General features: G+C 43.8%; 1 protein-coding gene and 1 gene segment (V, D, J or C); both read right to left on the minus strand.

Moving 5' to 3' along the window:
• Window positions 1-22,223, minus strand: part of LOC102160313 (T cell receptor delta constant) — a 660,440-nt gene that overhangs the window by 582,913 nt on the left and 55,304 nt on the right. The gene's annotated exons all lie outside the window — the stretch shown is intronic.
• On the minus strand, window positions 12,007-12,634 carry LOC102157503 (T cell receptor alpha variable 8-4-like). The segment is given in 2 exon segments: window positions 12,007-12,371; window positions 12,500-12,634. Coding segments are annotated over 2 exon segments (411 nt in total).

The raw sequence follows: 22,223 nt of genomic DNA on the forward strand, positions 1-22,223 counted from the left end.
GGCTGAGTAAGTAATGAGAATGTTCTTGAGCAAATTTTTGAGCTTAATTTATAGCTACTAGAGAACTGAAGACAGTGTATCTGAGAGGTAAACTCTACGTCAGTCTCAAGAAAGAAAATGCCCCACTGTGGCCAAACAAGGTACTTAGAAACATTTTCTGTAACTCTTGAGAGGTTTGTGCTCTGCTTCCCTTGTAAAACCAGTTACTGTGTCACTCAGAGCACAATAATAGATGGCTGAGTCTTCCTCTTGAGCTGATGGCTTCTTCAGATGGAAGGATGCCTCTTTCTTGTCGAGGTGAGCTGTGAAACCTCTGATGCTCTCTCTTGAGATGTGTTTCAGGAGTAACTGGAGGTGTTGTTTGGGGTACTGGACATACCAGAAGAGCACAGGACTCCCAGAATATGAGTAGTTGCACTTCACCTGCACTGGAGACCTTTCAAAGACAGAGATGTGGTCCTCGGGCTGAGTCACTGTCTGGGCTCTTGTTCCACCTGAAATACCAGTCCTGGATCAGGGATTGGCTTGTAGGGAGAGGAGAATTTTTTTTTCTTTTTTTCTTTTTGCCTTTTCTAGGGCCGCTTCCTGCAGCATGTGGAGGTTCCCAGGCTAGGGGTCCAACTGGAGCTTTAGCTACCGGCCTAGACCATAGCCACAGCAATGCGGGATCCAAGCCACATCTGTGACCTACACCACAGCTCACGGCAACGCCGGATCCTTAACCCACTGAGCAAGGCCAGGAATTGAACCACAACTTCATGGTTCTTAGTCAGATTCATTAACCACTGCACCACAACGGGAACTCCGAGAGGAGAATATTTTTGTTAAACTAATTCTAAATCAGAATACCAAAGAAAGAATAAAAAGAGACTTTACTCACAGAGTGTAAATATCATCACCAGCACTGAGATGAGGGTGGGCTTCATGTCTGAGCTGTGAGGAAATAGGAGGCTCCTTTCTGCAGATTTTTCCTGGAAACAGTTCAGCCACATGGACACCCTGCCAGATAAGTGAGTGTGTTTACAAGACATGCAGAGTAAAAACTCTTCCTCAAGGGGCTGGTTGCTCTCTGGTTTCAAACCAAGTTCAAGATGTGCAGCATCATCTTCTAGAGGCCAAATCTGATACTGCAGATAATCTTGGGCTTTAGGAAACCTTCAGTTCAGAAACAGAATGGAGATGGATTTTCTCCACAGTTGGTAAGACAAAGTGTAATGCTATATTAAGTGAAGAAGCATGTTGCTGGGTCCAGATAGAGAGATCAGTGGAACATAATAGAAAATCCAGGAAGGGCTTCTGTGGCACAGCGAGTTCTCCTGTGGTGCAGTGAGTTAAGGATCTGGCATGGACACTGCAGTGGCTTGGGTCACTGCTGTGGCACAGGTTCAATCCCTCGCCTGGGAACTTCCACATGCTGCAGATATGGTAAAAAAAAAAAAAGTATGGTAAATATTACCATATGAGACATGTATGGTGAAAACACCAGCCATGGCCATATGCTGTGGGCGAGGCCAAAAAAAAAAAAAAAGGAAGTCCAAACATACAAATTATTTATGGAAATTTTGTTACTATATACGTGAGGATGTAGATTCAATCCCTGGCCTTGTTCAGTGGGTTAAGGATCCAGTGTTGCTGTGATCTGTGGCATAGGTCACAGATACAGCTCAGATCCTGCATGGCTGTGGCTGCAGCATAGCCCAGCAGCTGTAGTTCCAATTCGACTCCTAACTTTGGAACTTCGGTATGCCACAGGCATGGCCCTAAAAAGAAGGAAAAAAAAAAGCGAGGAGGCAAAAGATGGTATATTCGATAAAATGTGCCTTCATGGATGGAGAGTCATCAAGAGATTAACAAATAAATTTGGATGCCTACTTTAGCATCTGTCATGCAATAACATCCAAATAGAGATCACTAATATTTTAAATAAAATTTTAAAAAGCTATATTTTTATCAATTCAGGATTAGCGTGAATTTTCTAAGCACGAGAAAGAATAAGGGGAAATATTGACAGAAATTTAAACTTCTGTACACGTATGTTACTGAAATATTAGTTATTTTCCATTTATCATCATTGATTCTGATCTTCCCCAGACCAGGAGTGGAACTTTAGAATTTTAGTTCTACAGGTTTAAAAAAAAAATAAGCCATTAAAAAAGTGACAATAATTTGACCTAAGAAGAAGGCAGTTCTAGAAAGATGGTAGATTAAAAATGTCCCTGATCCCCTGTGCTTAGCCAAGGAGCTTCTGTGGAATCCAGCCAGGCTGTGCCAGGAGAACCAAAAATGAGATATCCCAGTGAGGCTCCTATGTATATTTGGGGTCAGTTGCAGGGAGTTTGGCATGCAGAGATCACTCAGTGGACCTCTATGAAGGAAACTAGTTCTCCTGGAAAAGTCTCTCCTCTAACACCCAAAGAGCTGAGAAGAATGTAACAGATAGGCTGGGTCCCACCTGTCCTTAATGAAGAGGAGTACAGGGAGGTGGGAGAGCAACGAGATTTCCTTCTAGTTTTTCCGCAAGAGGCTAGCATTGCTGCTGAGACCAGTGCCCAGCCGTGTGCTACATTGCTGATCACAGGTACAGGTACGGAATTACCTGTGCTCTAGACTCCTCACCCTCACAGGTGTCCCAGTAAACAGACATGTCAGGATGGAATAAAGAAAGGGAAAGAATACCTCAGACAGAAATAAGGACCTCATCTGGGGAAAATATTGTCTGAAAAAATTATCAGGATCAGTGACCCCATTTCCTTAGCCCCAAATCAGGACACATAATTGACAGTGATCTAGAATTCATTTACAAGGAAGCTATCACAAAGAAAGACTATCTCATTAAATGCATTGTTTACTTATTGAATTTTCTTGAAGGACTAAATAAAACTAAGTGAAATTGGAGAATTCCGTAAATGTTAGACATACGGGCATCCTGTACAAACACAGTGACTGCCAAAAGACTTTGGTTGATGGAAAGATAAATAGGACATGCATATAATGGCTTCCAGACCACATTTCCATCCACCTTCTTCTCCTGTCCAGCACCTTTCCCATTCACCTTGCACATACACCAGGCTGATTCAGCTCTGTAACTACGAAGCATCCAGCACAATTCAAGTAACTGTGTCCTGTGTCTTTCTCTCCAAGCTCTCTTTTCTTCTCTTTATTTACATATGTTCCTTATTTTTCTCACATTTCATCTTTTCATTTCCTGTTTTTCCAGGGCGGTGGGGGGATGGCTCTGAGACAAACAGAGGTATAGTAGAGGGTAGAAATCACGGAATAATTTTGAAGTGAGAGTAAAGTCTCATATCTTAGAATTTTCAGTCATGAAAATAAAAACTGTAGATAGGAAAGGCAGAGTTTCCCCCAAGAGCTTCTAGGTAGCTTTACCATGGCCCAATCTGATGTTCAGTGTTTCTGGGGAATAACCTCTTTACGCCCATCAAAGCGGCAGACCTTTGCAGATGAGTAAATGGAAATGCCCCTGTTCTTATACTATATGACTGGTTCCGATGCCAGGAGCCCTCATTCTAATTTTCACTAAGATTCAACTATTTCAGAACTCAAAAAAAAAAAAAAAAAAAAAAAAATCCTTATTTAGAATAGCCTAGAGTGCCTCCTAGTGGTCTAAAACTGTTAGGTCAATTAGCTCATCAGCAGTCACCAGAACCTCAGAGCCTTATTCCATTCTCATTTGAGGAGCATCTACAGATTATCAGGAATAAAAGAACTAAGAGGTTGGACGGGGATTTTTTAACTAACTGATTTCTTCTTCAAATATGATTTAATTGAGGTTACTATCTTATTTTATCAAGTGGCATCGTCAGGGTTTTTCCAATCTATTTCAAAATAAGTCCACAGCAATTTATTGAAGGTCTTCTACAAGCTAAATCTGGTGCTAGGTCTTAAGAAATTTAAAAATTAATGAAGAATCGTCTTTATTCACGACACTGCAGTATATTAGGAAAGACAAATATGTGCCTGTGTTTTAAATACAAAGTGGAACACCAAACAATACAATATGAATCGAGAAATTAGGAGACATTTCTTACAACAGAGGATAAATAGACAAAGATTTAATGCGAACGTGATCACTTTACCTTTTTCGAGAAAAGATAGAAAGGAATGCTATCAAGAGATTAAGTAGAGATTTTAGGTTAGGAGTGAGACTTCCTAGATGAAGATAAAAGAGTTGCAGAGAGACAGGGATATGGAAAGAAGTTGGGGGAGGGGCTTCCTGTTGCAGCTCAGCGGTATCGAACCCAACTAGCATCCATGAGGACACAGGTTTGATCCCTGGCCTCATTCAGTGGATTAAGGATCTGGCCTTGCCATGATCTGTAGTGTAGTTTGTAGATGCAGCTCAGATCTGGCATTGCTGTGGCTGTGCAGTAGGCCAGCAGCTGCAGCTCCAATTCGACCCCCTAGCCTGGGAATTGCTATATGCCACAGGTGCAGCCACCCCCCAAAAAAAGACAAAAGAAAAAAAAAAGCCATTTAACTACCACAACCTATATCTGAAACCCAGATGACTCCTTTGATTTCTGGACTTGTATATTAAATGATCTCTCTGACATATCCATTCGAGCATCTCTTTCTTGGTATATCTCAAGATGATCTCCTGATTTCCACTGAGCTCTCCTTAGGTCCCACATGCCTCTTGTGAATTCTTCCTCATTTAAGCAAAAGGAAACCCCAAATACCAGTTTCTTCTTCCACTTGGCCAAACATCTTTAAGTTTCCCTCATCTTCCCAATTTTTCTCATACCCCCATTTGATATGTTAGAAAAGACAATCAGCACTTTCTTCAAAGCATACCTAGAATTGACCGGTTTTCACTACCTGTGCAGCTCCCACCTGATCCAAGCCATGCTCATCTCTTGCCTGGTTGGTGGCAATGATGACCCTTTTAAGTCTGGTCTCCACCCAGCAGAGTGTTCTTTTGAAAACATAATGTAGATCATGTGGCTTCAGTACTTACAAACCTCTGCTGGTTTTCCATCTCACTCAGATAAAAACAAGTTCTTTGCTACAACCTCTAAAGCTATACTCCATTCCATACTCAGCTCAGATCTGGCATTGCTGTGGCTGTGGTGTAGGCCTGCAGCTACAGCTCCGATTCGATCCCTAACCCAGGAAATTCCATAGGCAACAGGTGAGGTCCTAAAGAGCAAACAAACAAACAAACAAACAAACAAACAAAAAACAAACAAAAAAACACCCATGGAAACCTGAAATGAAATAATGAAGGAATCTCAGGTGAGATGAAAATCTGGACAGTTGGGGTCCTTTTCACAACATCAGAATAACCTACTTCTTTGTGAGTATTCTGTTGACTTGTACCAGCTTAAAAATCTGTTCTTCCTTGAGCCTCTGATTTACTGCTCAAGCCTGTCGCTAGATATGCTTGCACATATGAGACTGAATCATACAGTCCGTTTGAAATTTTCAATGTTGCTGGCATGTGCTTCTGATGCAAAGTATCTGAGCAAGCATATGTACTCTCCTTCCTTCCCTCCAAACTTCCCAATGAGAAACAATTTGCACACATAAACAAGATGAGCCTACATCCCTAAGGTGAAAATGATAAAAAGATATCAACAATTCCCATAAGACAGAAAGCAGATGCGACCCTGTCGATGAGTGAGACAGAGAAAGGAAAGCACGGCCCAGAATGAACTATGAAGAAATGTCAATGGAGATTCAAGTGAAGCAATCTTGCTCCTTTGGAACCTGTACTGGTTCTGGATTGAGAAAGAGAAAAGATGTGATGGAGAGCAGGGGAGGCCAGAACACAGGTCAAACTCAAGGTTAATATGTAGAATAGCTATGCCAGTTTCCCTCTGTACTCTCCGTTGCGCTACTGTACTTATGTGAGAGAAGCATAGTGAGCCAGTCCGCACATGAGCATTTAATCTTTACTAAAATTGAAATGAAGCACCCAAATGAAATGCTAGAGTATTTCCTGTTAGTAGTTGACAGGGTTAAACCAAATTTCAACTAGGATTAGGTGCAGAAGAAGGGGATGAACAACTTAATAACCAGTTCCCTGCTGATTCATCCTAATGAGAAGCCGGCCAATTGACATGGGAAGTCCACATCCCCAGAGCACTGGCCAAAACTCCCATTCAGGAAGAAACCTTATACACAGTATGGACACAATGCCCTAAGAATCCATTCCGCTACCCAGCACTTCCTTCTTATTTATAAACCAAGAACAAAAATCATTGGTCATTTATAAGTATAGATGGCTTCTCTTGCCAATTGTCTTTCCACACCTGGAAGCCCAGAGTCATCCTCTGTGAATCCTCAGAGTCATTTATGTCTGGACCCAAAGCGATGGCCGAATGTCATGCTCTGTGGTCTCGTATGGCAATGGAGTATTTTGAGAATGACCAAAGGAACTAAGAGAATAATATACTGGTTCCTTCGTCACTACTCTCAAAACATTTTGTGTCTTGGCTTTGAATAATAATTCTTCATGTTTATTTAGATTTTTTTCCTCCAAACAAGTGCTCAGCCTAGGTTATGTAAATTCTTTGATGTTGGTAAGACCAGCTTGATAAACCTCCTTAAATGGAGAGATAAATTAAATTTTTCAATCCAAAAATTATAAACTCTATCATGTGATGGATACAGACCATGTGACAAGGGTGTACCATGTTTGGAGTAGACACTGTTGGTGCCCAGCCTACATCCACTTTCCCAGCCCAGTGTACCCAAGCCCCAGCTCTTGCACCATTGACTCGTCTTGGCTCACAGTTGCCCCCTGCCCCAGGAAACGGATCGATGCCAGTGAAGGTCCTCATTCTCCAGTAGGGTATACCCATTCCCCAGGGTCTGCCTTATTCTGGGTAGAAAAAGGTCAGCTGTCTGGCCCCCTTTGTTCAAGGTGGAGGAAATCAAATGTGTGGTGCATTTCATGCTCTAGAGATGCCCACAAGTTCAGGCTGGATCAAGAGTCCAGCTGGACCACATGCATTCTCAACCTTTTCCCTTCCACCTTAACCTGCTTTTCTCAAAAAAATCATGGATGTGTCACAGTGGGTTAAGGATCTGGTGTTGCTACAACTGAGGCATAGGTCATAACTGCAGCTTGGATCTGATGCCTGGCCCGGGAATTCCATGTACCGCAGGCGGCCAAAAAACCTAAGGACTCAAGACCCCCAATCTCGGATTCGCTTTTAAGCAACCCAGCCTAAGACAATGTACTACCTCATTTAATCCTAAACCAACCTGAAATATGTGTAGTAGTAGAGCATAAAATCAAAAGGCTCTTTTGTGGAGTTCCCAACATGGCTCAGTGGTTAATGCATCCGAGTAGGAACAATGAGGTTGCGGGTTCCTGGCCTTGCTCAGTGGGTTAAGGATCCGGCTGAGGTGTGGCATAGGTCGCAGACACGGCTCGGATCCCACGTTGCTGTGGCTCTGGTGTAGGCTGGCGGACACAGTTCCGATTAGACCCCTAGCCTGGGAACCTCCATATGCCATGGGAGTGGCCCTAGAAAAGGCAAAAAGACAAAAAAACAAAAAACAACACCAAAAGGCTTTTTTTGCAACGTGAAAGATACGCAAAATAAAAAGTATGAAGTATGTGCTATGCAACAGAATAAATATAATTAACACTGCTGAATATTACATATGAAACATAGGAGAGTCAATTCTAACAGTTCCAATCACAAGTTTTTGTTCTATTTCTTTAACTTTGAAAGTAATATCTCATGTAGTTCTTTGTATCTATACGAGATGATAGATGTTCATCAACTTTGCGATAATCACTTCCTGGTGTATGTAAATTGAATCATCCTGTATATCTAAAACTCTTACACTACTGTATGTCAATTGTACTCAATAATACAAGACAAAACACAACAAGTCATTCAAGCAGGCACCACAAACCAGGTTCTTTCCTGCAGTCCTGACTCCAGAAGGCACACAGGAAATGTGGAACTGGAATTCGAGCATCTGCACTCCATCACAACTTCCTGCCCTTCCTCATGGCCTTTCAAATATGTGTTCCATGATGTGGAAAGATGTGCGTAGTCATGAATCTGCAAACCGAGATTCTGAAGGACATGCTGACTGGATGGCATCCTTTTCGTCAGTGATTGTGTGAACAGAACTGAACAGAAATCTGAATTCCTCATTTCCAAGTTCTACCACTCTGGACTACAGAAACAATACCATGTCTACTGACCCCAACTTCAGCTTTGCAGTGAGCACAACTTCTCACTTGTCCCCTGTAATGCAACTTCACATCTGGTATAAGGATGTGTTTCCATCAGGACACAAACATTCTTCCTGGGCTTGAGCATCAGTCATGGGACCATTCCACAGGGCCAGTGAGTTGGGGAGGGGCATATTCACATGCTCTTGGAGTTCCCAGCTCCCCTCACCAACACTCTTAATTAAAACACCCTTGATACCATGTGGTCCTTGATAATGGATCCATGTAGGTCTCTGGTCGCCACACCAAAGCCTCTTGAGGTCTCAATTTCTTTATTCCAGATACTTCCTCAGAGAGCCTTCCCAGGACCGCTGAAGTCACTCTGTGCACTCAGGCCCTGCTGCAGGTATTGGACATCGGATGGCCATTGCTAATGCTCCCTACTGACTCCAGCCACACTCAAGCACCCAGGAATCCACATACTTTCTACAACATTCAAGCCAAGAACTTTGAGTTCTCCTCAGCCTTTACCCAGAGACGGTAACATAGACCTTCTCAGATCTGGAATCCCTGCAACAATCCAGGCTTTTTGTTCCAACCAATTCTCACCCTCTGACACTGGTCTTTCCATCCACCCCTCAGATGTAGCTTAATCGAATCGACCAGTGGGTTACAATTGAGGCTGGAGATGGGGTGGGGGATCTGTAACTACAATAAGGCATGACTTCAAACGTTTCCAAACTAGTTGCTTCTGACTCCTTTCTTTTGAGTTTCTGTTTGTCCATCACTTTCCCAAGCAATGAATATCAGACACCTTGAGTCTCTAAGTCCATGGGGAAAGAGCAAGGTGGACTAGGAACGGTGAGGGACTGTCTCAGTTATCACATTGTTAAAATATTTTTGTCACATGAGAAAGTGTCATAAAAGTAACCGCATGGAATCCAGCTGGGGCAGAAGCCTAGAAAACAAAGAGAAGAATGGATAGGATTTCCTTTGTTTTCTCTCTCTCTTTTTTTTCCTTCAATCTTTGAGGGCTCCTCCTGTGGCATATGGAGGTTCCCAGGCTAGGGGTTGAATAGGAACTGTAGCTGCTGGCCTCCACCTCAGCCACAGCAATGTGGGATCTGAGCCGCATCTGTGACCTACACCACAGTTCATGGCAAACCGATCCTTAACCCACTGAGCAAGGCCAGGGATCATTCCCACAACCTAATGGTACCTAGTTGGATTTGTCAACAACTGAGCCATGATGGGAACTCCTGGAAAGTATTTCAAAGAGTCATTCAGACCAGTATTGTGTCCTTAATAACCTTTCAGGGCCACTTGTTTTCAGAAGTATGAAAGTGCTTCCCTAATCAGCCAAACCTTCCATAGGGTTACTCTTAATTCTCATGTGCATCCAGAGAGCCAACAGAGCTGCTCTGCTCTACAGCCTAAGCTCTCTATCAGGCATCGCTGGGGCCTTAGCAGGTTTTGGTACAGGCTGCAGCTGTGGTGGGTGCACTGTGTGCTCACTGCACACAGGTAGGTGGCTGAGTCGCTGGGCTGGGAGTCTCTGATGAGCAGAGAGACATGCTTGCTGGTTTTATTGACCTGCATGGTAAATCTTCCATCCTCTTTGGGCTCATAAGAGGCCATGTACAGTAGCAACTCAGGGGCTTTCCCAGGTTACTGCCTGTACCACATGAAATAATCGGAGGCACTGTCACTATAGTTGCAGTTGAGAGAGGCATTGGCTCCCTCTGGAATAGGCAGAGATGCAGGACTCTGCTCCACTCCCTTCTGCTGGCTCTTCGTCCCTGTGCAAACAGACAACAAATGGTCAGTCCAAGAACTTTGGTTGGGTAGTGCATGCTTACTCTCCAGAATCTAAGTTATCTTTTCCCGGCCTTCCCACCTCTACTCTCCCTTATTCAAGGGAAATAACATTCATGTTTCCATCCATGGGCCTAGAAAACACAGTAACTCCACATGCTGCCTGTTAATTTCCCACAGAAATGCCCCAAACTCACAGGGTAACTGAAGCCACAGGATCACTAGTAAAACTCTTGAAGATTTCATCATTCGTTATTTCTTGGTTCACTGAGGATTCAATTTTTAAGCCCCCCCCCCCCAAAAAAAATAGAGTCAAGCTCAGATATTTCTGATTTTTCTGCCTTAGAAATTATGAAAAGAACATGGTCTACAAATGGAAGAACAGACTCTTTTCACCGCCCCTGCTACATAACTGAGCTCCTCCTATCATCTCTCACACAAATACACACACACACACACACACACACACACACACACACACACACACACACACAGAAATACTTGAGAGCTTTCCTCAGAGTCCCTGTAAAAACACTGCCATCTTGTGGCTTCAAGCCAGTGATTAAAGATACATTCAGAATACAGATCCTCATCAGTGAACTGATGAAATTAAAAACCTGACATTTCAGCAAATGAGAAATTCCAGAAGAGTATGGTCTAAGCCAGTGTGTGTGAGGAGAGGATGATGTATCTATGTATGTGTTTTCCATCAGATGATAACACCATCTACACAAAAGCAGTTTTGCAATGGCCACTCTCCCACACCGAGAAGTCCGTCCTCAAGCATTCCACGGGAAAAGTCTAGGACAGGCTCCTGTGATGCATGGAGAAACGAGATTGTGTAGCTCTTCTCCACATCAGGCTAGACACCTCCTCTCACATTCCCCTACTTCCAATTTTGACAGAAATCCATTCCAACTCAGAACAATCCTCTCCAAACACAGTGGCCTTAAATCTGACTGAACAAGCATGTTTCCAGCTCACAACCCGAGCATATGTTCTTCATCAGGTCAGGGACCAGAGGCGCTCAAGATTCTTCACTCCATTTTACACCCACAACACATCTGTATTGCAACAGTGCTGCCTTTGGTTGCTGGTAGTCCTGGTGCTAATACTAGTAGCAGTGGTGGTGCGATAGAGATGGACCTGCACCCCCTTCGGTACCTAGACTGTCAAGAAACCCCAATGCACCTGGCCCTGGGCCTAGTTCCTCTTAGTCCCTCTTCTTGTACACAGCCCTGGCATCTAGGGGTTAATCTCCAAAAGTTAGGGGTCTGGTATCACGCTCTCTGTCTTTCCATCCTACCCTCCCCAGCAAACCAGATTTATCAGAGGACTATATATGCAAGAAGCTTATATTGGAAATAACTGCAGCACTGTTTCCAAAACAGTTACAAGTGGGTGGTTTTTGTATGTTTATATTTTCAATCCTCCATTAAGATCCAGATTCAATTTACTCATTGCTTTTATGTAATACAAAATTGGAACTCTGGGTATTTTGACAGCTGATTAAAATAAGCCTGTATCACACAATGACACATTATGTATGTGCTGGAAGGTAAGCTTCAAATTTTGGTTGAGAATCTACACAACACTCATTGAGAACACATGCTGTACAAGTTGACCTATTTGTGAATTTACATCCTGTCCATTAATACTCTAACCGAGTACTTCAGTTTTCCACACATTGTGCAGTACCCGAGGCTCTGCTCATTATCAGAGTGAGTGCTAGAAGCGATTTTTTTTAAAAAGTAAAAGTCCCTTTTCACTACACCTCTTTGGCTTCCAGACTCTGAGACTTTCTGCAGTCTTTTCTTGAATGTGAGAGAGGGGTGGGGAGTGGGTGGGAGCAGCCCTCTGGAGAAGTTCATTAGAAGACCTCCATCCCATAGAACGTCTATCTGAATGTGGCACAGCATTGATGTTGAAGCACCTACTCCAGAGACAAGCATTCCCCAGGGCCCAGCCCATCCCGCCCTATTTGCCTTCAAAGAAAAAAAGTACCCTTTTGAAAGCTCTCTCTCGAGTCACAAGAAGTCCCACAGTCTCAGAGATTTGTGTTCAGCTCCCCCTGCAGTCTCGGTCACTGTGTCACTCAGAGCACAGAAGTACTTGGCCGAGTCACTCAAATGGGCTGATGTTTTCCTCAGGGGGAAGGAGGTTTCATTCTTCCTAAATTCAGCCCCAAAGCCTCTGATGCCTGAAACAAAGCTATTTCCAGACGTGTACTTCAGGAGAAGCTGGAGTCCTTGGTTGGGGTACTGCACGTACCAGAAGAGATAGGGTGGGACAGAAGAGGAATACTTGCACCTCAGCTCCACAGGGTCTCCTTCAGGGACAGCGGTGTCCATGTGGCCGTCAGCCTGGGTCACTGACTGGGCTCCAACTCCTCCTGAAACATCAGTGCTGTATAAGTACAAGCGGTGCGGGCTTGACTATGAAGAAAAGGTCTCTATTCACATTCCAATTAGGACACGGTCACTTTTGGGAAAGTGGGAAAGGGAATGGGGTGTTACTTACTCAGGCCAAAAGCCATCTCAAGCACTGGGATGAGCAGCAGGAGCATGGCTGAGCCGTGGGAATGCTGCAGGCTCCCGAGCAGGTAAGACCACAGCCCTGTCACTGAGCCTTCAGAGCCTTAAGAATGGGAAGGGGGCCCTGGACAGGACCCTTGCTTTAACAAGAACTTTTAGAAAGAGTCTTTCTCTTCATGAGTTTGTATCCTGTTTGGCCTCAGAGTCTTCTCACAGGTTCCTATCCAGACATCAGTGAGGACCCAGCAGCCAGCTGCAGGAGGAGGGGCTCAGCAGACAGGGATGATTTGCAGCAACAACAAATGTCTCTTTTGGGCAGCATCGCCCTCTGGAGGCCAGAGGCAGAACCAATGATCTCTGGGAGCTGACTCTTTCACTTCAAAGATGTGATCACCAAAATTTCAGCCAAACAAAAAGGCCTGAGTAGACATTTTTCCAAGGGAGGTGTGCAGATGGCCAACAAGCACAGGAAAAAATGCTCAGCATCACTGATTATTAGAGAAACGCCATCAGAACTACCATGAGCTACCACCTCACACCAGTCAGAATGGCCATCATTCATAAGTCCCCAAATAACAAGTGCTGGAGGGGGTGTGGATAAAAGCAAACCCTCCTGCACTGTGGGTGGGAACATCAGCTGGTATAACCACTATGGAGAACAGTATGGAGGTACCTTAGAAATCTATGCATGGAACTACCCGATGATCCAACAATCCCACTCTTGGGCATATATCCAGACAAAACTACCCTGAAAAAAGACACATGCACCTGCATGTTCACTGCAGCACTATTCACAATAGCCAAGACATGGAGGCAACCCAAATGTCCATTACAGATGATCGGATTAGGAAGATGGGGTATATATACACAGTGGAATACTACTCAGCCATAAAAAAGAACGAAATTATGCCATTTGCAGCAACATGGATGGTACAAGAGGCTCTCTTACTGAGTGAAGTTAAGTCAGAAAGAGAAAGATAAATACCATATGATATCACTTATATCTGTAATCTAATATATGGCACAAATGAACCTTTCCATAGAAAAGGAAATCATGGACTTGGAGAATATAGACTTGTGGTTGCCAAGGGGGAGGGGGAAGGAGTGGGGTGGATTGGGAGCTTGGGTTAATAGATGCAAACTATTGCCTTTGGGGTTGATTACAAATGAGATCCTGCTGTGTAGCACTGGGAACAGTCTATTCACTTATGATGGAGCATGATAATGTGCAAAAACAGAATGTGTACATGTATGTGTAAATGGGTCACCATGCTGTACGGTAGAAAAAAGAAAAAAGTTGTATTGGGGAAATAACAATTAAAAAAAAAGAAAAAGAAAAAACCTCAGCCAAACAGCCTTCTCCCTTCGCAAATCTGCGATGATGTCATCTTCTGTAGTAGGTGGTATTAATCCTAAAGTAAATGAGAAAAGAGGGTTATGTAAACAGAGAAGATTTATTTACTTCATTGAGAAATTAGTCACAGACACAACATTCTAGTCTTTGGAATACTGTTGAAAGACCATTGTTTTTGTTTGTTTGTTTGTTTTGCCCTTTTGCCATTTCTTGGGTTGCTCCTGCAGCATATGGAGGTTCCCAGGCTAGGGGTCGAATAGGAGCTGCAGCCACCAGCCTACACCAGAGCCACAGCAACGCGGGACCCGAGCCGTGTCTGCAACCCACACCACAGCTCACGGCAGCGCCAGATCCTTAACCCACTGAGGAAGGCCAGGGATCGAACCCACAACCTCATGGTTCCTAGTCAGATTCGTTACCACTGCACCACGATGGGAACTCCCGAAAGACCATTGTTTTTTAAAGCCATTCATCAGGCAGAAAGAATAAGATCAGTTGCCTCAGATGAGCTGAGTTTCACATGGCCTTATGGATATGTGTATCAGATACAGATATGTGAAAAGGAAAATACATCACTCCTTTATTTGGGTCTAAAAGGAAACAAAGTAAATAAGATCAAAGACTTATACTTAAAATCAGCCTGTTACACACAACATTCATTTTTCAATCCACATGGACCAATAACAGCAGTAATTTATTCACCAACTAGAAAGTTTTGTTTGTTTTTTTCTCTTCATGACCACACCTGCAGCAGCAAGCAGGAAGTTTGAAGAAGGCGCATCGGTGTCACGTGAGCAATTTTGCTATCTCTTCAAGCCACAAGTGAATACCGTAGACACCACATGTTTAAGTGGAGAAAGAGTCCTGTTCCAGTGGTCAATTATGGACACTTTACGCAAAGAAGAATGTTGGCAGAGGAACATCTTCAGAGAAACTTGAGCAGAATTATAACGGTAAGGAAAATATGGCATATAAATAAGTGATTCCTGTCGGAATGGTGAGAAAAGGAAAAGTAAACCTATGTGCACTCAAGAAAGTTGGAAGTAGTGCAACCAGAAGACCCAAAATGAACAGAATTTCTCAGGAATGCAGAGGATGTGGGAGTAGATTGACAGTGGCAATTTCCTGCAGGTAGAGATATGGCCTGGCAAACAAGGGACATTCTCTCTGTGGTCTAATGGTAAGATGAAACTGAAGGCAAAAGACATCCCAACTCAACTTACTTTAGCATAAGACTACTGAAACCTGGAGTTCTCATAATGGCTCAGATTCTCAAAATGAATCTGACTAGTATCCAGGAGGATGCAGGTTCCATCCCTGGCCTTGCTCAGTGGGTTAAGGAAACAATATTGTCATGAGCTGTGGTATAGGTTCCATGCTTGGCTCGGATCTGGTGTTGCTGTGGCTGTGGTGTAGGCCTGCAGCTACAGCTCCGATTCGATCCCTAACCCAGGAAATTCCATAGGCAACAGGTGAGGTCCTAAAGAGCAAACAAACAAACAAACAAACAAAAAACACCCACGGAAACCTGAAATGAAATAATGAAGGAAGCTCAGGTGAGATGAAAATCTGGACAGTTGGGGTCCTTTTCACAACATCAGAATAACCTACTTCTTTGTGAGTATTCTGTTGACTTGTACCAGCTTAAAAATCTGTTCTTCCTTGAGCCTCTGATTTACTGCTCAAGCCTGTCGCTAGATATGCTTGCACATATGAGACTGAATCATACAGTCCGTTTGAAATTTTCAATGTTGCTGGCATGTGCTTCTGATGCAAAGTATCTGAGCAAGCATATGTACTCTCCTTCCTTCCCTCCAAACTTCCCAATGAGAAACAATTTGCACACATAAACAAGATGAGCCTACATCCCTAAGGTGAAAATGATAAAAAGATATCAACAATTCCCATAAGACAGAAAGCAGATGCGACCCTGTCGATGAGTGAGACAGAGAAAGGAAAGCACGGCCCAGAATGAACTATGAAGAAATGTCAATGGAGATTCAAGTGAAGCAATCTTGCTCCTTTGGAACCTGTACTGGTTCTGGATTGAGAAAGAGAAAAGATGTGATGGAGAGCAGGGGAGGCCAGAACACAGGTCAAACTCAAGGTTAATATGTAGAATAGCTATGCCAGTTTCCCTCTGTACTCTCCGTTGCGCTACTGTACTTATGTGAGAGAAGCATAGTGAGCCAGTCCGCACATGAGCATTTAATCTTTACTAAAATTGAAATGAAGCACCCAAATGAAATGCTAGAGTATTTCCTGTTAGTAGTTGACAGGGTTAAACCAAATTTCAACTAGGATTAGGTGCAGAAGAAGGGGATGAACAACTTAATAACCAGTTCCCTGCTGATTCATCCTAATGAGAAGCCGGCCAATTGACATGGGAAGTCCACATCCCCAGAGCACTGGCCAAAACTCCCATTCAGGAAGAAACCTTATACACAGTATGGACACAATGCCCTAAGAATCCATTCCGCTACCCAGCACTTCCTTCTTATTTATAAACCAAGAACAAAAATCATTGGTCATTTATAAGTATAGATGGCTTCTCTTGCCAATTGTCTTTCCACACCTGGAAGCCCAGAGTCATCCTCTGTGAATCCTCAGAGTCATTTATGTCTGGACCCAAAGCGATGGCCGAATGTCATGCTCTGTGGTCTCGTATGGCAATGGAGTATTTTGAGAATGACCAAAGGAACTAAGAGAATAATATACTGGTTCCTTCGTCACTACTCTCAAAACATTTTGTGTCTTGGCTTTGAATAATAATTCTTCATGTTTATTTAGATTTTTTTCCTCCAAACAAGTGCTCAGCCTAGGTTATGTAAATTCTTTGATGTTGGTAAGACCAGCTTGATAAACCTCCTTAAATGGAGAGATAAATTAAATTTTTCAATCCAAAAATTATAAACTCTATCATGTGATGGATACAGACCATGTGACAAGGGTGTACCATGTTTGGAGTAGACACTGTTGGTGCCCAGCCTACATCCACTTTCCCAGCCCAGTGTACCCAAGCCCCAGCTCTTGCACCATTGACTCGTCTTGGCTCACAGTTGCCCCCTGCCCCAGGAAACGGATCGATGCCAGTGAAGGTCCTCATTCTCCAGTAGGGTATACCCATTCCCCAGGGTCTGCCTTATTCTGGGTAGAAAAAGGTCAGCTGTCTGGCCCCCTTTGTTCAAGGTGGAGGAAATCAAATGTGTGGTGCATTTCATGCTCTAGAGATGCCCACAAGTTCAGGCTGGATCAAGAGTCCAGCTGGACCACATGCATTCTCAACCTTTTCCCTTCCACCTTAACCTGCTTTTCTCAAAAAAATCATGGATGTGTCACAGTGGGTTAAGGATCTGGTGTTGCTACAACTGAGGCATAGGTCATAACTGCAGCTTGGATCTGATGCCTGGCCCGGGAATTCCATGTACCGCAGGCGGCCAAAAAACCTAAGGACTCAAGACCCCCAATCTCGGATTCGCTTTTAAGCAACCCAGCCTAAGACAATGTACTACCTCATTTAATCCTAAACCAACCTGAAATATGTGTAGTAGTAGAGCATAAAATCAAAAGGCTCTTTTGTGGAGTTCCCAACATGGCTCAGTGGTTAATGCATCCGAGTAGGAACAATGAGGTTGCGGGTTCCTGGCCTTGCTCAGTGGGTTAAGGATCCGGCTGAGGTGTGGCATAGGTCGCAGACACGGCTCGGATCCCACGTTGCTGTGGCTCTGGTGTAGGCTGGCGGACACAGTTCCGATTAGACCCCTAGCCTGGGAACCTCCATATGCCATGGGAGTGGCCCTAGAAAAGGCAAAAAGACAAAAAAACAAAAAACAACACCAAAAGGCTTTTTTTGCAACGTGAAAGATACGCAAAATAAAAAGTATGAAGTATGTGCTATGCAACAGAATAAATATAATTAACACTGCTGAATATTACATATGAAACATAGGAGAGTCAATTCTAACAGTTCCAATCACAAGTTTTTGTTCTATTTCTTTAACTTTGAAAGTAATATCTCATGTAGTTCTTTGTATCTATACGAGATGATAGATGTTCATCAACTTTGCGATAATCACTTCCTGGTGTATGTAAATTGAATCATCCTGTATATCTAAAACTCTTACACTACTGTATGTCAATTGTACTCAATAATACAAGACAAAACACAACAAGTCATTCAAGCAGGCACCACAAACCAGGTTCTTTCCTGCAGTCCTGACTCCAGAAGGCACACAGGAAATGTGGAACTGGAATTCGAGCATCTGCACTCCATCACAACTTCCTGCCCTTCCTCATGGCCTTTCAAATATGTGTTCCATGATGTGGAAAGATGTGCGTAGTCATGAATCTGCAAACCGAGATTCTGAAGGACATGCTGACTGGATGGCATCCTTTTCGTCAGTGATTGTGTGAACAGAACTGAACAGAAATCTGAATTCCTCATTTCCAAGTTCTACCACTCTGGACTACAGAAACAATACCATGTCTACTGACCCCAACTTCAGCTTTGCAGTGAGCACAACTTCTCACTTGTCCCCTGTAATGCAACTTCACATCTGGTATAAGGATGTGTTTCCATCAGGACACAAACATTCTTCCTGGGCTTGAGCATCAGTCATGGGACCATTCCACAGGGCCAGTGAGTTGGGGAGGGGCATATTCACATGCTCTTGGTGTTCCCAGCTCCCCTCACCAACACTCTTAATTAAAACATCCTTGATACCATGTGGTCCTTGATAATGGATCCATGTAGGTCTCTGGTCGCCACACCAAAGCCTCTTGAGGTCTCAATTTCTTTATTCCAGATACTTCCTCAGAGAGCCTTCCCAGGACCGCTGAAGTCACTCTGTGCACTCAGGCCCTGCTGCAGGTATTGGACATTGGATGGCTGTAGCTAATGCTCCCTACTGACTCCAGCCACACTCAAGCACCCAGGAATCCACATACTTTCTACAACATTCAAGCCAAGAACTTTGAGTTCTCCTCAGCCTTTACCCAGAGATGGTAACATAGACCTTCTCAGATCTGGAATCCCTGCAACAATCCAGGCTTTTTGTTCCAACCAGTTCTCACCCTCTGACTCTGGTCTTTCCATCCACCCCTCAGATGTAGCTTAATCGAATCGACCAGTGGGTTACAATTGAGGCTGGAGATGGGGTGGGGGATCTGTAACTACAATAAGGCATGACTTCAAACGTTTCCAAACTAGTTGCTTCTGACTCCTTTCTTTTGAGTTTCTGTTTGTCCATCACTTTCCCAAGCAATGAATATCAGACACCTTGAGTCTCTAAGTCCATGGGGAAAGAGCAAGGTGGACTAGGAACGGTGAGGGACTGTCTCAGTTATCACATTGTTAAAATATTTTTGTCACATGAGAAAGTGTCATAAAAGTAACCGCATGGAATCCAGCTGGGGCAGAAGCCTAGAAAACAAAGAGAAGAATGGATAAGATTTCCTTTTCTCTCTCGCTCTCTCTCTCTCTCTTTTTTTTTTTTTTTTTTTTTTTTTTTTTTGCCTCTTCTAGGGCTCCTCCTGTGCCATCTGGAGGTTCCCAGGCTAGGGGTTGAATAGGAGCTGTAGCCGCTGGCCTCCACCACAGCCACTGCAATGGGGGATCTGAGCCGCATCTGTGACCTACACCACAGTTCATGGCAAACCGATCCTTAACCCACTGAGCAAGGCCAGGGATCATACCCACAATCTAATGATTCCTAGTCGGATTCGTTAACAACTGAGCCACGATGGGAACTCCTGGAAAGTATTTCAAAGAGTCATTCAGACCAGTATTGTGTCCTTAATAACCTTTCAGGGCCACTTGTTTTCAGAAGTATGAAAGTGCTTCCCTAATCAGCCAAACCTTCCATAGGGTTACTCTTAATTCTCATGTGCATCCAGAGAGCCAACAGAGCTGCTCTGCTCTACAGCCTAAGCTCTCTATCAGGCATCGCTGGGGCCTTAGCAGGTTTTGGTACAGGCTGCAGCTGTGGTGGGTGCACTGTGTGCTCACTGCACACAGGTAGGTGGCTGAGTCGCTGGGCTGGGAGTCTCTGATGAGCAGAGAGACATGCTTGCTGGTTTTATTGACCTGCATGGTAAATCTTCCATCCTCTTTGGGCTCATAAGAGGCCATGTACAGTAGCAACTCAGGGCCTTTCCCAGGATAGTGCCTGTACCATGTGAAGTACCGAGAAGCACTGTCACTATAGGTACAGTTGAGAGAGGCATTGGCTCCCTCTGGAATAGGCAGAGATGCAGGACTCTGCTCCACTCCCTTCTGCTGGCTCCTCGTCCCTGTGCAAACAGACAACAAATGGTCAGTCCAAGAACTTTGGTTGGGTAGTGCATGCTTACTCTCCAGAATCTAAGTTATCTTTTCCCAGCCTTCCCACATCTACTCTCCCTTATTCAAGGGAAAGAACATTCATGTTTCCATCCATGGGCCTAGAAAACACAGTAAGTCCACATACTGCCTGTTAATTTCCCACAGAAATGCCCCAAACTCACAGGGTAACTGAAGCCACAGGATCACTAGTAAAACTCTCGAAGCTTTCATCATTCTTCCTCCCTTGGTTCACTGAGGGTTCAATTTTTAAAGCCCCGGGAAAAAGAGTCAAGCTCAGACATTTCTGATCCTTCTGCCTTAGAAATCAGGAAAGGAATATGTTCTACCAATGGAAAAAAAGACTGTCTTCACCACCCCTGCTACACCATGAGCTCCTCCTCTCATCTCTTATACACACACACAGAGAGAGAGAGAGAGAGAGAGAGAGAGAGAGAGAGTAACAGAGAGAGAGAGAGAGTAACAGAGAGAGAGAGAGAGGGAAATACTTGAGAGGTTTCCTCAGAGTCCCTGTAAAAACACTGCCATCTTGTGGCTTCAAGACAGTGATCAAAAAAAAAAAAAAAAAAAAAAAAAAAAAAAATTCAGAACAGAGAATCTCATCAGATGAACCGATGAAATTAAAAACCTGACATTTCAGCAAATGAGAAATTCCAGAAGAGTATGGTCTAAGCCAGTGTGTGTGAGGAGAGGATGATGTATCTATGTATGTGTTTTCCATCAGATGATAACACCATCTACACAAAAGCAGTTTTGCAATGGCCACTCTCCCACACCGAGAAGTCCGTCCTCAAGCATTCCACGGGAAAAGTCTAGGACAGGCTCCTGTGATGCATGGAGAAACGAGATTGTGTAGCTCTTCTCCACATCAGGCTAGACACCTCCTCTCACATTCCCCTACTTCCAATTTTGACAGAAATCCATTCCAACTCAGAACAATCCTCTCCAAACACAGTGGCCTTAAATCTGACTGAACAAGCATGTTTCCAGCTCACAACCCGAGCATATGTTCTTCATCAGGTCAGGGACCAGAGGCGCTCAAGATTCTTCACTCCATTTTACACCCACAACACATCTGTATTGCAACAGTGCTGCCTTTGGTTGCTGGTAGTCCTGGTGCTAATACTAGTAGCAGTGGTGGTGCGATAGAGATGGACCTGCACCCCCTTCGGTACCTAGACTGTCAAGAAACCCCAATGCACCTGGCCCTGGGCCTAGTTCCTCTTAGTCCCTCTTCTTGTACACAGCCCTGGCATCTAGGGGTTAATCTCCAAAAGTTAGGGGTCTGGTATCACGCTCTCTGTCTTTCCATCCTACCCTCCCCAGCAAACCAGATTTATCAGAGGACTATATATGCAAGAAGCTTATATTGGAAATAACTGCAGCACTGTTTCCAAAACAGTTACAAGTGGGTGGTTTTTGTATGTTTATATTTTCAATCCTCCATTAAGATCCAGATTCAATTTACTCATTGCTTTTATGTAATACAAAATTGGAACTCTGGGTATTTTGACAGCTGATTAAAATAAGCCTGTATCACACAATGACACATTATGTATGTGCTGGAAGGTAAGCTTCAAATTTTGGTTGAGAATCTACACAACACTCATTGAGAACACATGCTGTACAAGTTGACCTATTTGTGAATTTACATCCTGTCCATTAATACTCTAACCGAGTACTTCAGTTTTCCACACATTGTGCAGTACCCGAGGCTCTGCTCATTATCAGAGTGAGTGCTAGAAGCGATTTTTTTTAAAAAGTAAAAGTCCCTTTTCACTACACCTCTTTGGCTTCCAGACTCTGAGACTTTCTGCAGTCTTTTCTTGAATGTGAGAGAGGGGTGGGGAGTGGGTGGGAGCAGCCCTCTGGAGAAGTTCATTAGAAGACCTCCATCCCATAGAACGTCTATCTGAATGTGGCACAGCATTGATGTTGAAGCACCTACTCCAGAGACAAGCATTCCCCAGGGCCCAGCCCATCCCGCCCTATTTGCCTTCAAAGAAAAAAAGTACC

This window comes from Sus scrofa, chromosome 7 (assembly GCF_054392235.1).
Source record: "Sus scrofa isolate SSC_HxYL_T2T_F1_AM1 chromosome 7, Sscrofa_HxYL_maternal_Yorkshire_Landrace_v2.0, whole genome shotgun sequence".
Lineage (NCBI taxonomy): Eukaryota > Metazoa > Chordata > Mammalia > Artiodactyla > Suidae > Sus > Sus scrofa.